Below are 16,346 nucleotides of genomic sequence, written 5' to 3'. Positions count from 1 at the left end.
AGAGGGGGATGTAAAAGGGGAGGCGGAGTTGCGCTACTGGTTCGGGAGAATATCACAGCTGTAATACGGGAGGACACCTCAGAGGGCAGTGAGGCTATATGCGTAGAGATCAGGAGTAAGAAGGGTGTAGTCACAATGTTGGGGGTTTACTACAGGCCTCCCAACAGCCAGCGGGAGATAGAGGAGCAGATAGGTAGACAGATTTTGGAAAAGAGTAAAAACAACAGGGTTGTGGTGATGGGAGACTTCAACTTCCCCAATATTGACTGGGACTCACTTAGTGCCAGGGGCTTAGACGGGGCGGAGTTTGTAAGGAGCATCCAGGAGGGCTTCTTAAAACAATATGTAGACAGTCCAACTAGGGAAGGGGCGGTACTGGACCTGGTATTGGGGAATGAGCCCGGCCAGGTGGTAGATGTTTCAGTAGGGGAGCATTTCGGGAACAGTGACCACAATTCAGTAAGTTTTAAAGTACTGGTGGACAAGGATAAGAGTGGTCCTAGGATGAATGTGCTAAATTGGGGGAAGGCTAATTATAACAATATTAGGCGGGAACTGAAGAATCTAGATTGGGGGCGGATGTTTGAGGGCAAATCAACATCTGACATGTGGGAGGCTTTCAAGTGTCAGTTGAAAGGAATTCAGGACCGGCATGTTCCTGTCAGGAAGAAGGATAAATACGCCAATTTTCGGGAACCTTGGATAACGAGAGATATTGTAGGCCTCGTCAAAAAGAAAAAGGAGGCATTTGTCAGGGCTAAAAGGCTGGGAACAGACGAAGCCTGTGTGGAATATAAGGAAAGTAGGAAGGAACTTAAGCAAGGAGTCAGGAGGGCTAGCAGGGGTCACGAAAAGTAATTGGCAAATAGGGTTAAGGAAAATCCCAAGGCTTTTTACACGTACATAAAAAGCAAGAGGGTAGCCAGGGAAAGGGTTGGCCCACTGAAGGATAGGCAAGGGAATCTATGTGTGGAGCCAGAGGAAATGGGCGAGGTACTAAATGAATACTTTGCATCAGTATTCACCAAAGAGAAGGAATTGGTAGATGTTGAGTCTGGAGAAGGGTGTGTAGTTAGCCTGGGTCACATTGTGATCCAAAAAGACGAGGTGTTGGGTGTCTTAAAAAATATTAAGGTAGATAAGTCCCCAGGGCCTGATGGGATCTACCCCAGAATACTGAAGGAGGCTGGAGAGGAAATTGCTGAGGCCTTGACAGAAATCTTTGGATCCTCGCTGTCTTCAGGGGATGTCCCGGAGGACTGGAGAATAGCCAATGTTGTTCCTCTGTTTAAGAAGGGTAGCAAGGATAATCCCGGGAACTACAGGCCGGTGAGCCTTACTTCAGTGGTAGGGAAATTACTGGAGAGAATTCTTCGAGACAGGATCTACTCCCATTTGGAAGCAAATGGACGTATTAGTGAGAGGCAGCATGGTTTTGTGAAGGGGAGGTCGTGTCTCACTAACTTGATAGAGTTTTTCGAGGAGGTCACTAAGATGATTGATGCAGGTAGGGCAGTGGATGTTGTCTTTATGGACTTCAGTAAGGCCTTTGACAAGGTCCCTCATGGTAGACTAGTACAAAAGGTGAAGTCACACGGGATCAGGGGTGAGCTGGCAAGGTGGATACAGAACTGGCTAGGTCATAGAAGGCAGAGAGTAGCAATGGAAGGATGCTTTTCTAATTGGAGGGCTGTGACCAGTGGTGTTCCACAGGGATCAGTGCTGGGACCTTTGCCCGTTGTAGTATGTATAAATGATTTGGAGGAAAATGTAACTGGTCTGATTAGTAAGTTTGCAGACGACACAAAGGTTGGTGGAATTGCGGATAGCGATGAGGACTGTCAGAGGATACAGCAGGATTTAGATTGTTTGGAGACTTGGGCGGAGAGATGGCAGATGGAGTTTAATCCGGACAAATGTGAGGTAATGCATTTTGGAAGGTCTAATGCAGGTAGGGAATATACAGTGAATGGTAGAACCCTCAAGAGTATTGAAAGTCAAAGAGATCTAGGTGTACAGGTCCACAGGTCATTGAAAAGGGCAACACAGGTGGAGAAGGTAGTCAAGAAGGCATACAGCATGCTTGCCATCATTGGCCGGGGCACTGAGTATAAGAATTGGCAAGTAATGTTGCAGCTGTATAGAACCTTAGTTAGGCCACACATGGAGTATAGTGTTCAATTCTGGTCGCCACACTACCAGAAGGATGTGGAGGCTTTAGAGAGGGTGCAGAAGAGATTTACCAGAATGTTGCCTGGTATGGAGGGCATTAGCTATGAGGAGCGGTTGAATAAACTCGGTTTGTTCTCACTGGAAACGAAGGAGGTTGAGGGGCGACCTGATAGAGGTCTACAAAATTATGAGGGGCATAGACAGAGTGGATAGTCAGAGGCTTTTCCCCAGGGTAGAGGGGTCAATTACTAGGGGGCATAGGTTTAAGGTGAGAGGGGCAAGGTTTGGAGTAGATGTACGAGGCAAGTTTTTTACGCAGAGGGTAGTGGGTGCCTGGAACTCGCTGCCGGAGGAGGTGGTGGAAGCAGGAACGATAGGGACATTTAAGGGGCATCTTGACAAATACATGAATAGGATGGGAATAGAGGGATACGGACCCAGGAAGTGTAGAAGATTGTAGTTTAGTCGGGCAGCATGGTCGGCACGGGCTTGGAGGGCCGAAGGGCCTGTTCCTGTGCTGTACTTTTCTTTGTTCTTTGTTGTTCTATATTCATTGGAGTTTAGAAGAGTGAGAGGGGATCTCATAGAAACTCACAAACTTCTAACAGGATTAGTCAGGGTAGATTCAGGAAGAAGGCCATTGGAGACGGAGATGAGGAGGGACATCTCCACTCACCGGCCGGTGAATCTTTGGAATTCTCTGGTGCAGAGGCTGTGGCAGCTTAGACATCGAGCAGGTTCAAAACAGAAATCGATAGATTTCTACATCTTAAAATCATCATGGGATAGGCAGGAAAAGGGTGTGAAAGTGGAAGGTCAGGTCCGAGGGGCGCTGACTGGATGGGACTACCTCACTCACTGCTGGACCGTGACAGGTCCGGGGTGCTGCCGCTCTGGGGGGTGATGGAGGGAGTCTCCCATTGAGGAGTGAGGCGAGGTTGTAAATGCCTCACTGAGGGAATTGGAACTGCGCTCCTCCATCCTGGACACACGCAGACTGACGTGATGGACATGAAGGTTTGATTTTGAAAGCGTGCTGTGTGGGCCCTCCAGTTGCCCCGTGCAGGGTGAATAGAAGTCAGAGAGGGATCTGAGACACACACTTTTCCAGAAATTACTTCCTCATCATTTGAGAAGTGAATGTCTTTCCGTGACTGTTATTTCTCTCCATTAGTGAGTGTTTAGTTCAGCGTTTTAAATAATTGAGTGTTCCGAATGATATTTAAAATACATTTGGGGAGCAATGAGGCAATAAACTGCCGAGATCTTTTTGATGACATACGACCATTGACAAGACATCAGCACTGGAGGACGTTGGTGCAGATGCATATTAGGATCTCATTATCAGCATCATTTCCAGGCGTGTTTGCTGATGGGGAGAATCTCCACTCGGTCTGGTGTTGTTAATGGGACTTCCTGCCAATAGAAACTTTGCACTCACTCATGTTCCAGCCCTGTTAATGTAACATTTATTACAAAAGCCACACACATTCCAAATCGACAAATTGCATTCCGCTTAAAAAACATTGATTTTCCTATTAGCCGCGTCTCCATGGTAACAGGGAAAATAGCATATAGATTGCAAGAACATATAGGTACGTTTGCTTCTAATATGAAAATTATACTAACTCAGGAAATTAGCGGGGCCGCCGGGAGCTCAGAGAGAGGCGACTTCACCACACTTAACATCTTCCTGAACTTCCTGCACACAGACAGCATTGGAGGCACAATCACCCATTTCCTGAGGGCGGAGGGGGAGCGGGTGAGGGGGGTGGTCCGGAGGGGGTGAGGGAGGGGAGGGAGGGGAGGGAGGGGGGTGAGGGAGGGAGGGGAGGGGGGTGAGGGAGGGGTGGGGAGGGGGGTGAGGGAGGGGGGTGCGGGAGGGGAGGGTGGGGAGGGGAGGGTGGGGAGGGGAGGGTGGGGAGGGGGTGAGGGAGGGGGTGAGGGAGTGGAGGAGGGAGAGGGAGGAGAGGGGGAAGGGAGGACGGGGAGGGGAAGGGGAGGATGGGGAGGGGGAGGGGAGGGAGGGGGATGGGGTGAGGGAGGGGGATGGTGTGAGGGAGGGAGGTGAGGGAGCGGAGTGGGTGAGGGAGGGGAGGAGGGGGAAGGGGAGGAGGGGGAAGTGGAGGACGGGGAGGGAGGGGGGAGGGGAGGGGGAAGGGAGGGGAGGAGGGAGAGGGAGAGGGGGTGAGGGAGGTGAGGGAGCCTGTCATAGCCTTATTTCCATCAGTCACTGGCATGTTATTTTGTCTTCCACTGTGAAGACCGACCCAAAAAACCTGTTCAGTTCCTCAGCCATTTCCTCATCTCCCATTATTAAATCTCCCTTCTCATCCTCTAAAGGACCAATATTTACCTTAGCCACTCTTTTTTGTTTTATGTATTTGTAGAAACTTTTACTATCTGTTTTTATATTCTGAGTAAGTTTACTCTCATAATCTATCTTACTCGTCTTTATAGCTTTTTTAGTAGCTTTCTGTTGCCCCCGATAGATTTCCCAGTCCTCTAGTCTCCCACTGATCTTTGCTACTTTGTATGTTTTTTCCTTCAATTTGATACTCTCCCTTATTTCCTTAGATATCCACGGTCGATTTTCCCTCATTTTACCGTCCTTCCTTTTTGTTGGTATAAACCTTTGCTGAGCACTGTGAAAATCGCTTGGAAGGGTCTCCACTGTTCCTCAACTGTTTCACTATAAAGTCTTTGCTCCCAGTCTACCTTAGCTAGTTCTTCTCTCATCCCATTGTAATCTCCTTTGTTTAAGCACAAAACACTAGTGCTTGATTTTACCTTCTCACCCTCCAGCTGTATTTTAAATTCCACCATATTGTGATTGCTCCTTCCGAGAGGATCCATAACTATGAGATCCTGAATCTATCCTGTCTCATTTCACAGGACCAGATCGAGGACCGCTTGTTCCCTCGTAGGTTCCATTACATACTGTTCTAGGAAACTATCGCGGATACATTCTATAAACTCCTCCTCAAGGCTGCCTTGAAAGACCTGGTTAAACCAATCACCATGTAGATTAAAATCCCCCATGATAACTGCTGTACCATTTCTACATGCATCTGTTATTTCTTTGCTTATTGCATGCCCCACCATAATGTTACTATTTGGTGGCCTATAGATTACTATAGATACAGTGACTGCGTGGATACAGTTACAGTGTCTGGATACAGGGACAGAGTGTATGGATACAGGGACAGAGTGTATGGATACAGGGACAGAGTGTGGATACAGGGACAGAGTGTGGATACAGGGACAGAGTGTGGATACAGTGACAGTGTGGATACAGGGACAGAGTGTGGATACAGGGACAGAGTGTGGATACAGGGACCGAGTGTGGATACAGGGACCGAGTGTGGATACAGGGACCGAGTGTGGATACAGGGACCGAGTGTGGATACAGGGACCGAGTGTGGATACAGGATCAGAGAGTGGGTACAGAGCCTGTGTGGGTACAGGGCCGGTATGGGTACAGGGCCTATGTGGGTATGGGGCCTGTGTGGGTACGGGGCCTGTGTGGTTACGGGGCCTGCGTGGTTACGGGGCCTGCGTGGTTACGGGGCCTGCGTGGTTACGGGGCCTGCGTGGTTACGGGGCGTGTGTGGGTACGGGGCCTGTGTGGGTACGGGGCCTGTGTGGGTACGGGGCCTGTGTGGATACGGGGCCTGTGTGGGTACGGGGCCTGTGTGGGTACGGGGCCTGTGTGGTTACGGGGCCTGCGTGGTTACGGGGCCTGCGTGGTTACAGGGCCTGCGTGGTTACGGGGCCTGTGTGGTTACGGGGCCTGTGTGGGTACGGGGCCTGTGTGGGTACAGAGAGATAACTGTCCTGGAATGGTCCTGGTTTGGGTGTTTTGTGTTTTATGTCTTTTCAGAGCTCAATTCAGTGAATAATCTGCCACTTTCTGACTCCCAGGCTCCCAGTGAAGATTTCAAGAAGCCGGTCACGGACTCTGGGAAAATGGATGCCAGGCACGTGCTCCAGCAGCAGTACATGGCTGATTACGAGAAGGCCCAGCCAATTATCAAACAGACTGTGATGGACACCGAGGGCCCTGACATCAAGGAGACATATCGCGAACAGATTCGACACTGGTTCATCGAGTGCTAGTAAGAGGGGACTGAAAATCTCACACCCAAATCTCAGCCATAATTTTAGGGCGGCATGGTAGCACAGTGGTTAGCACTGCTGCCTCACAGCGCCAGGGGCCCGGGTTCAAATCCTCACTGTCTTCAGGGGATGTCCCGGAGGACTGGAGAATAGCCAATGTTGTTCCTTTGTTTAAGAAGGGTAGCAAGGATAATCCAGCGAACTACAGGTCGGTGAGCCTTACTTTAGTGGTAGGGAAATTACTGGAGAGAATTCTTCGAGACAGGATCTACTCCCATTTGGAAGCAAGTGGACATATTAGTGAGAGGCAGCACGGTTTTGTGAAGGGGAGGTCATGTCTCACTAACTTGATAGAGTTTTTCGAGGAGGTCACAAAGATGATTGATGCAGGTAGGGCAGTGGATGTTGTCTATATGGACTTCAGTAAGGCCTTTGACAAGGTCCCTCATGGTAGACTGGTACAAAAGGTGAAGTCACATGGGATCAGGGGTGAGCTGGCCAGGTGGATACAGAACTGGCTAGGTCATAGAAGGCAGAGAGTGACAATGGAAGGATGCTTTTCTAATTGGAGGGCTGTGACCAGTGGTGTTCCGCAGGGATCAGTGCTGGGACCTTTGCTGTTTGCAGTATATATAAATGATTTGGAGGAAAATGTAACTGGTCTGATTAGTAAGTTTGCAGACGACACAAAGGTTGGTGGAATTGCGGATAGCGATGAGGACTGTCAGAGGATACAGCAGGATTTAGATTGTTTGGAGACTTGGGCGGAGAGATGGCAGATGGAGTTTAATCCGGACAAATGTGAGGTAATGCATTTTGGAAGGTCTAATGCAGGTAGGGAATATACAGTGAGTGGTAGAACCCTCAAGAGTATTGAAAGTCAAAGAGATCTAGGAGTACAGGTCCACAGGTCACTGAAAGGGGCAACACAGGTGGAGAAGGTAGTCAAGAAGGCATACGGCATGCTTGCCTTCATTGGCCGGGGCATTGAGTATAAGAATTGGCAAGTCATGTTGCAGCTGTATAGAACCTTAGTTAGGCCACACTTGGAGTATAGTGTTCAATTCTGGTCGCCACACTACCAGAAGGATGTGGAGGCTTTAGAGAGGGTGCAGAAGAGATTTACCAGAATGTTGCCTGGTATGGAGGGCATTAGCTATGAGGAGCGGTTGACTTAACTCGGTTTGCTCTCACTGGAACGAAGGAGGTTGAGGGGCGACCTGATAGAGGTCTACAAAATTATGAGGGGCATAGACAGAGTGGATAGTCAGAGGCTTTTCCCCAGGGTAGAGGGGTCAATTACTAGGGGGCATAGGTTTAAGGTGCGAGGGGCAAGGTTTAGAGTAGATGTACGAGGCAAGTTTTTTACGCAGAGGGTAGTGGGTGCCTGGAACTCGCTACCGGAGGAGGTGGTGGAAGCAGGGACGATAGTGACATTTAAGGGGCATCTTGACAAATACATGAATAGGATGGGAATAGAGGGATACGGACCCGGGAAGTGTAGAAGATTGTAGTTTAGTCGGGCAGCATGGTCGGCACGGGCTTGGAGGGCCGAAGGGCCTGTTCCTGTGCTGTACTTTTCTTTGTTCTTTGTGCTAACCACTGTGCTACCGTGCCCCCCAGACTTAGAGGGGATGTGAGGAAAATCCTTTTCCCCCAGAGGGGGTGGGAGTCTGGAACTCGCTGCCTGAAAGGTGAGTGGAGGCAGAGACCCTCAGAACATTCCAGAAGTATTTAGATGTGAACTTGCGATCCCAGGGCAGACACGGCTGTGGGTCTGGTGCTGGGAAATGGGATTAGAATAGTTAGGGGGTTGGTGACCAGCACAGACATGTTGGGCCGAGGGGCCTCGTTCTGTGCTGTAAAAGAGGAGTGTCGATGAGGGCAGTCACCATTTTATAACTGATCAGTTGTGGCCTGAACTCCACGGGCGGGATTCTCCAATAACGGGGCGATGCCCCCCACGCCGGCATGCAAAGCGGTGCCAACCACACTGGCATCAACGGTCCCTGATAATGGGGAATGTTGCCCTTCCTAGGGGGCTACGTCAGTGCCGGAGTGGTCCCCGCAGCTCCAGCTGGCACGGAACGGCCCGCGCGAGATCGCGCATGCGCGGAACGGCCGGCGTATTTCCGCGTACACGCGGAACAGCCGGCGTATTTCCGCGCACACGCGGACCGGCCGGCGTATTTCCGCGCACACGTGGACCGGCCGGCGTATTTCCACGCACACGCGGACCGGCCGGCGTATTTCCACGCACACGCGGAACGTGTGCAGACTCACTTTCCAGGTCCTGCCGTGTGGGACCTGAATAACCCACGCTGGCGGCACTCGGCAAAACTCATCGGCCACTCGGCCCATTGGGGCCCGGAGAATCGCCAGGGGGGGGGGGGCGCTTTCAACGGTCCCCGATCACCGCCGTGGCAATCCCGCGGACACCCGAGAATCGGCACCGTAGAATGGGAAAGCCGGCGTCCGCGGGATCACCGCGGCGGCGATGGGGGACCGTTGAAAGCGCCCCCCCCCCCCCCCGGCGATTCTCCGGCACCGGGTTGGAGAATCACGGCCCACGTTTCGAAATGCCCCCACCCACCTCGCCCCCCTCCCCCTCCCCTCCCATTCCCCAAATCCCTTATCGATCTGGAATCTATCTAACTCGACCTTGAATATACTCGCTGACCCCAGGTCGCACCGGCCTGTGGGGTGGAAATTTCACAGACTGTCGACACTCAGACAGAAAAAAATTCTCTTCATCCACATCTTAAGTTAGTGTCCCTGCTGATTTTACCTGCAGCAAGTGCTGCCATCTCCAGCTCCTCCAAGACCGAGTTAGGGAACTGGAGCTGGAGTTGGAAGAACTTCGGATCATTCGGGAGGCAGAAGGGGTCATAGATCGCAGCTTCAGGGAATTAGTTACACCAAAGATTGGAGATAGGTGGGTAACTGTAAGAGGGACTGGGAAAAAACAGTCAGTGCAGGGATCCCCTGCGGTCGTTCCCCTGAGAAACAAGTATACCGCTTTGGATACTTGTGGGGGGGGGGGACTTACCAGGGGTAAGCCATGGGGTACGGGCCTCTGGCACGGAGTCTGTCCCTGTTGCTCAGAAGGGAAGGGGGGAGAGGAGCAGAGCATTAGTAATTGGGGACTCTATAGTCAGGGGCACAGATAGGAGATTTTGTGGGAGCGTGAGAGACTCACGTTTGGTATGTTGCCTCCCAGGTGCAAGGGTACGTGATGTCTCGGATCGTGTTTTCCGGGTCCTTAGGGGGGGGAGGGGGAGCAGCCCCAAGTCGTGGTCCACATTGGTACCAACGACATAGGTAGGAAAGGGGACAAGGATGTCAGGCAGGCTTTCAGGGAGCTAGGATGGAAGCTCAGAACTAGAACAAACAGAGTTGTTATCTCTGGGTTGTTGCCCGTGCCACGTGATAGTGAGATGAGGAATAGGGAGAGAGAGCATTTAAACACGTGGCTACAGGGATGGTGCAGGCGGGAGGGATTCAGATTTTTGGATAACTGGGGCTCTTTCTGGGGAAGGTGGGACCTCTACAGACAGGATGGTCTACATCTGAACCTGAGGGGCACAAATATCCTGGGGGGGAGATTTGTTAGTGCTCTTTGGGGGGGTTTAAACTAATGCAGCAGGGGCATGGGAACCTGGATTGTAGTTTTAGGGTAAGGGAGAATGAGAGTATAGAGGTCAGGAGCACAGATTTGACGCCGCAGGAGGGGGCCAGTGTTCAGGTAGGTGGTTTGAAGTGTGTCTACTTCAATGCCAGGAGTATACGAAACAAGGTAGGGGAACTGGCAGCATGGGTTGGTACCTGGGACTTCGATGTTGTGGCCATTTCGGAGACATGGATAGAGCAGGGACAGGAATGGATGTTGCAGGTTCCGGGGTTTAGGTGTTTTAGTAAGCTCAGAGAAGGAGGCAAAAGAGGGGGAGGTGTGGCGCTGCTAGTCAAGAGCAGTATTACGGTGGCGGAGAGGATGCTAGATGGGGACTCTTCTTCTGAGGTAGTATGGGCTGAAGTTAGAAACAGGAAAGGAGAGGTCAGCCTGTTGGGAGTTTTTTATAGGCCTCCTAATAGTTCGAGGGATGTAGAGGAAAGGATGGCGAAGATGATTCTGGATATGAGCGAAAGTAACAGGGTAGTTATTATGGGAGACTTTAACTTTCCAAATATTGACTGGAAAATATATAGTTTGAGTACAATAGATGGGTCGTTTTTTGTACAGTGTGCGCTGGAGGGTTTCCTGAAACAATATGTTGACAGGCCAACAAGAGGCGAGGCCACGTTGGATTTGGTTTTGGGTAATGAACCAGGCCAGGTGTTGGATTTGGAGGTAGGAGTGCACTTTGGGGACAGTGACCACAATTCGGTGACGTTTACGTTAATGATGGAAAGGGATAAGTATACACCGCAGGGCAAGAGTTATAGCTGGGGGAAGGGCAATTATGATGCCATTAGACGTGACTTGGGGGGGATAAGGTGGAGAAGTAGGCTGCAAGTGTTGGGCACACTGGATAAGTGGGGCTTGTTCAAGGATCAGCTACTGCGTGTTCTTGATAAGTATGTACCGGTCAGACAGGGAGGAAGGCGTCGAGCGAGGGAACCGTGGTTTACCAAGGAAGTGGAATCTCTTGTTAAGAGGAAGAAGGAGGCCGATGTGAAGATGAAGTGTGAAGTTTCGGTTGGGGCGATGGATAGTTACGAGGTAGCGAGGAAGGATCTAAAGAGAGAGCTAAGACGAGCAAGGAGGGGACATGAGAAGTATTTGGCAGGAAGGATCAAGGAAAACCCAAAAGCTTTCTATAGGTATGTCAGGAATAAGCGAATGACTTGGGAAAGAGTAGGACCAGTCAAGGACAGGGATGGGAAATTGTGTGTGGAGTCTGAAGAGATAGGCGAGATACTAAATGAATACTTTTCGTCAGTATTCACTCAGGAAAAAGATAATGTTGTGGAAGAGAATGCTGAGCCCCAGGCTAATAGAATAGATGGCATTGAGGTATGTAGGGAAGAGGTGTTGGCAATTCTGGACAGGCTGAAAATAGATAAGTCCCCGGGACCTGATGGGATTTATCCTAGGATTCTATGGGAGGCCAGGGAAGAGATTGCTGGACCTTTGGCTTTGATTTTTATGTCATCATTGGCTACAGGAATAGTGCCAGAGGACTGGAGGACAGCAAATGTGGTCCCTTTGTTCAAAAAGGGGAGCAGAGACAACCCCGGCAACTATAGACCGGTGAGCCTCACGTGTGTAGTGGGTAAAGTCTTGGAGGGGATTATAAGAGACAAGATTTATAATCATCTAGATAGGAATAATATGATCAGGGATAGTCAGCATGGCTTTGTGAAGGGTAGGTCATGCCTCACAAACCTTATTGAGTTCTTTGAGAAGGTGACTGAACAGGTAGACGAGGGTAGAGCAGTTGATGTGGTGTATATGGATTTCAGCAAAGCGTTTGATAAGGTTCCCCACGGTAGGCTATTGCAAAAAATACGGAGGCTGGGGATTGAGGGTGATTTAGAGATGTGGATCAGAAATTGGCTAGCTGAAAGAAGACAGAGGGTGGTGGTTGATGGGAAATGTTCAGAATGGAGTACAGTCACAAGTGGAGTACCACAAGGATCTGTTCTGGGGCCGTTGCTGTTTGTCATTTTTATCAATGACCTAGAGGAAGGCGCAGAAGGGTGGGTGAGTAAATTTGCAGACGATACTAAAGTCGGTGGTGTTGTCGATAGTGTGGAAGGATGTAGCAGGTTACAGAGGGATATAGATAAGATGCAGAGCTGGGCTGAGAGGTGGCAAATGGAGTTTAATGTAGAGAAGTGTGAGGTGATTCACTTTGGAAGGAATAACAGGAATGCGGAATATTTGGCTAATGGTAAAGTTCTTGAAAGTGTGGATGAGCAGAGGGATCTAGGTGTCCATGTACATAGATCCCTGAAAGTTGCCACCCAGGTTGATAGGGTTGTGAAGAAGGCCTATGGAGTGTTGGCCTTTATTGGTAGAGGGATTGAGTTCCGGAGTCGGGATGTCATGTTGCAGCTGTACAGAACTCTGGTCCGGCCGCTTTTGGAGTATTGCGTACAGTTCTGGTCACCGCATTATAGGAAGGACGTGGAGGCTTTGGAGCGGGTGCAGAGGAGATTTACCAGGATGTTGCCTGGTATGGAGGGAAAATCTTATGAGGAAAGGCTGATGGACTTGAGGTTGTTTTCGTTGGAGAGAAGAAGGTTAAGAGGAGACTTAATAGAGGCATACAAAATGATCAGGGGGTTAGATAGGGTGGACAGTGAGAGCCTTCTCCCGCGGATGGAAATGGCTGGCACGAGGGGACATAGCTTTAAACTGAGGGGTAATAGATATAGGACAGAGGTCAGAGGTAGGTTCTTTACGCAAAGAGTAGTGAGGCCGTGGAATGCCCTCCCTGCTACAGTAGTGAACTCGCCAACATTGAGGGCATTTAAAAGTTTATTGGATAAACATATGGATGATAATGGCATAGTGTAGGTTAGATGGCTTTTGTTTCGGTGCAACATCGTTGGCCGAAGGGCCTGTACTGCGCTGTATTGTTCTATGTTCTATGTTTAGCGATGAACCTCATATTCCTTAATTTTATCAGCTGACTCTCGTCTCTCCCACAAGTCACCCTCCTCCTGGTGTCTGTCACACCAAATCCCCTCAGCACAATGGAAGGTTTAGGATCAGATATCTCCCCTCATCCTCTCATTCATTGTCTGTTTTTCTGACAGTAACACATCGGGAAAATTCCCTGACTATCCCACTGTGGAACAAGGAGGCTCCAGCATCATCTTCGCTGAAAAAATGCCAGATCAGGTAGGACTGTGTTTTGCGAGAGAGGTGTCCAGAACGGGTCAGTGTCACAGGGAGTTTGGACCGTTTTAAGTTGAATCTCTCGGCAGGCCAGGAACACTGTCTCAGTCCTGGAACTCCCTCACTAACAGCACAGTGGGTGTACCTACACAACATGGACTGCAGCGGTTCAAGAGGACAGCTCACCCCCACCTTCTCTCGCAACACCGACATCCCGTTAACAAACAATGAGAACAAAACATCCAATCATTCAACTGGAACTGGCCAACATCTCTCTATCTCTCTAACCCCTCCCTTCCTCTATCCCTCTATCCCCTCCCTTCCTCTATCCCTCTATCCCCTCCCTTCCTCTATCCCTCTATCCCCTCCCTTCCTCTATCCCTCTATCCCCTCCCTTCCTCTATCCCTCTATCCCCTCCCTTCCTCTATCCCTCTATCCCCTCCCTTCCTCTATCCCTCTATTCCCTATCGCGAGGACGATAGTTTGAGAGACGGGATAGCAAGGAGCTGCGCCTTACCGTTTCTGGGTGAATAAAGCTCTCCGTGCTCCCGGAGTCAAAAAGGTAGGGGGTGTCGCTCCCGTTGATTTGGACCTGCATCATGGAGTTCCGCAGGTGCTTTGGCCGTGATTGATCGAGATTGATCACTCCCAGTTGCGGGTAGTCAGAGTCCTCAGTTGAGTCGGACTCACAAAATGGCTGCCCGGAGTCACAAAATGGCCGCCGCGTCTGTTGCACGTGTCGGACTTTGAAGATGGCCGCTGCAAAAATGGCCGCCCCCATGACTCGCACGAGGCCGATGACGCGTCAGAAGGGGGCGTGTCCGGCCGGCGCGCAGCCGCGTTGCGGGGCCTGTGGTCCCGGGAGCTCGATTTCTGAGCCCGATGAGACTTTTGTTTCTGGACCTGGGCCCAGCCAGTCAGACCTTCGCGAAATGCCCCTTTGTTCCGCAGTCGTTGCAAATAGCGGAGCGGGCTGGGCAACGCTGACGTGGGTGCTGGCCTTACCCACAGAAATAGCATGGTGTGCCCTCGGTGAGAGCGGGTCGCCGTGCGGCGCAGGCCTGTAGCGTGGCCGAGTCTGGAGGGGATCGCGAGGGGCTCGCAAGGCCGCGGAGTACTTGCGGAGATTATGGTGGGCCGCTTCCAGAGAGGAGGCGAGCGTTACCGTGCCTTGCAGGTCCTTTGCTCCGTCTTTGAGGAGTCGCTGCCTGATGTATGTGGATCGTATACCGGACACAAAAGCATCTCGGATGTGCAAGTTCATATGGACTTCTACCGTCACGTCCTTGTGGTCGCAGTTCCTAGCGAGCGCGGTGAGTCTTTCCACGTACTCGTCCAGCGTTTCTCCGGAGCGCTGCCGGTAGTTCGAGAGCAAATGCCGGGCGTGTACCTTAACAAAGCGCTTCTGCAGGATTTCGACCACCGCCTCGTACGTGGTGGCCTTTTTGATCGCGGAGGAGAGTCTGTGGCCCACCCGGGCATGTAGCAAGCTCAGCTTGCGAGGTCCGTCGCCTGGAGTGTCTGAGGAGTTCAGGTAGGCCTCAAAACACCGGAGCCAGTATTAAAAAATTTCTGCGGCCTCCAGTGTCCAAATTGAGCTTCTCCAGCTTTAGACCGCTGTCCATCTTGAAGTAGTCTGCTAATTAAATTGGGATACCCTCAATTACAACTCGAGAGAGATAATTGATAATTCAAAGGCTTTAATTGATAATTGATAATTGATAATTGATAATTCAAAGGCTTTAACTACCAGAAAACCAGACAGCTGCCGAGAAGTGTGCTCACTGCACGCTGCCCACTGAACATTACCTTATATACAGCTTCCTGGGGGGGCGGAGCCGGAGGCGGAGTCCCCCAGGGTTCCAAACCCGGTCTTAAAGGGATTACATTAAACGTGCAGTAATGAATCATCACACCTCCCTTCCTCTATCCCTTTATCCCTCTGTCCCTCTATTCCCTCCCTTCCTCTATCCCTTTATCCCTCTGTCCCTCTATTCCCTCCCTTCCTCTATCCCCATATATCTCTATTCCCTCCCTTCCTCTATCCCTCTATTCCCTCCCTTCCTCTATCCCTCTATTCCTCTATACGTCTCTTCCCTCCCTTCCACTATCCCTCTATTCCTCTATCCCTCCCTTCCTCTGTCCCTCTATTCCCTCCCTTCCTCTATCCCTCTATTCCTCTATACGTCTCTTCCCTCCCTTCCACTATCCCTCTATTCCTCTATCCCTCCCTTCCTCTATCCCTCTATTCCCTCTCTCCTCTCTGCGTCCTGATATTATTGATCCCTCGCATGGTATTTAGTTGAAATGAATGAAGCAGTCGAGGGGGATATCCTGATGGCGGTTTGTTTTCCCGGTTAGCGAGTGACTCGATTGACAAGGCAGCCTTTACCTTTCACCTCCAACCTCGATCAGGGCAGGTTGAAAGGTCAGGGCTCAAATAAAATGAAGAAATGTGTCTGGGTCTGAGGTCTGTTGATGAATGTTCTGCCTGAACTCTCATGGCAGAGCTTTTCCACTGCTATTTATTTTGTACAAATTGTCACGTGAGGGTACCTTTCAGACATGGATGTTTAAGCAATGTGCCTTTAAGAAAACAGTGATGTCAGAGAGTGGGTGGGGCTGAGTTCAGTTCAGCCATTTTGCAGTTTGGGTTTGCAGTTTGAAGAGTGCCTGGCTGGTTTTGCGGAGAGCAGTTTAAAAGGAGAAAGCCGGTTTGAGACAGCAGCTTGGCTGTGTCTGTGTGTTTCCAGAGAGTTTTGCAGGTTTTTAGTTTCAGTTTTGAAAAGAGCTGGGTGTGTGTCTGTGTTTGCAGTGAGCTGGATCTCTGCCATGAAAGACTATCTCTGGATCACTTGGGTGATTTAAACTCATTATAGTAAAGCCTTTAACCTGATGTGTTTCTGTTTAATGGTGTTAAGTCTCTTGGAAGTTTGAAGGAACATTTTAAGGAATTATTTACTGTTGCAATATTTTCTGAGTTATCTTTGAAGTAAGGGGTGTTAAGAGATCCAATGTTTATTTAAGATGTTAAGTTGAGTTCATGGAATAAACATTGTTTTGTGTTTAAAAACCCACGTGTCCATAATTGTAATCCCACACCTGGGGAACAAGCCGTGTGCTCGGAAAAGCAACAATCCATTAAAGGGGAGGTTGGTTGAACTCCATGATACATTTTGGGGTTCTGAAAACGCCTCGCCCATAACA

General features: G+C 50.2%; 1 protein-coding gene across 2 annotated transcripts in view; it reads left to right on the top strand.

Moving 5' to 3' along the window:
• Positions 1 to 16,346, top strand: part of LOC140385924 (dynein regulatory complex protein 11-like) — a 1,066,524-nt gene that overhangs the window by 320,791 nt on the left and 729,387 nt on the right. For both annotated transcript variants that reach the window (XM_072468573.1, XM_072468575.1), the window contains 2 exons: positions 6,097 to 6,290; positions 13,057 to 13,141. In XM_072468573.1, coding sequence (XP_072324674.1) covers positions 6,097 to 6,290; positions 13,057 to 13,141 — 279 coding nt within the window. The remainder of the gene's footprint in view (positions 1 to 6,096; positions 6,291 to 13,056; positions 13,142 to 16,346) is intronic.

This window comes from Scyliorhinus torazame, chromosome 11 (genome assembly GCF_047496885.1).
Source record: "Scyliorhinus torazame isolate Kashiwa2021f chromosome 11, sScyTor2.1, whole genome shotgun sequence".
NCBI classification, from domain to species: domain Eukaryota; kingdom Metazoa; phylum Chordata; class Chondrichthyes; order Carcharhiniformes; family Scyliorhinidae; genus Scyliorhinus; species Scyliorhinus torazame.
Note: the sequence above shows the minus strand (reverse complement) of the source record. Positions and strands in the feature narration are given on the sequence as shown.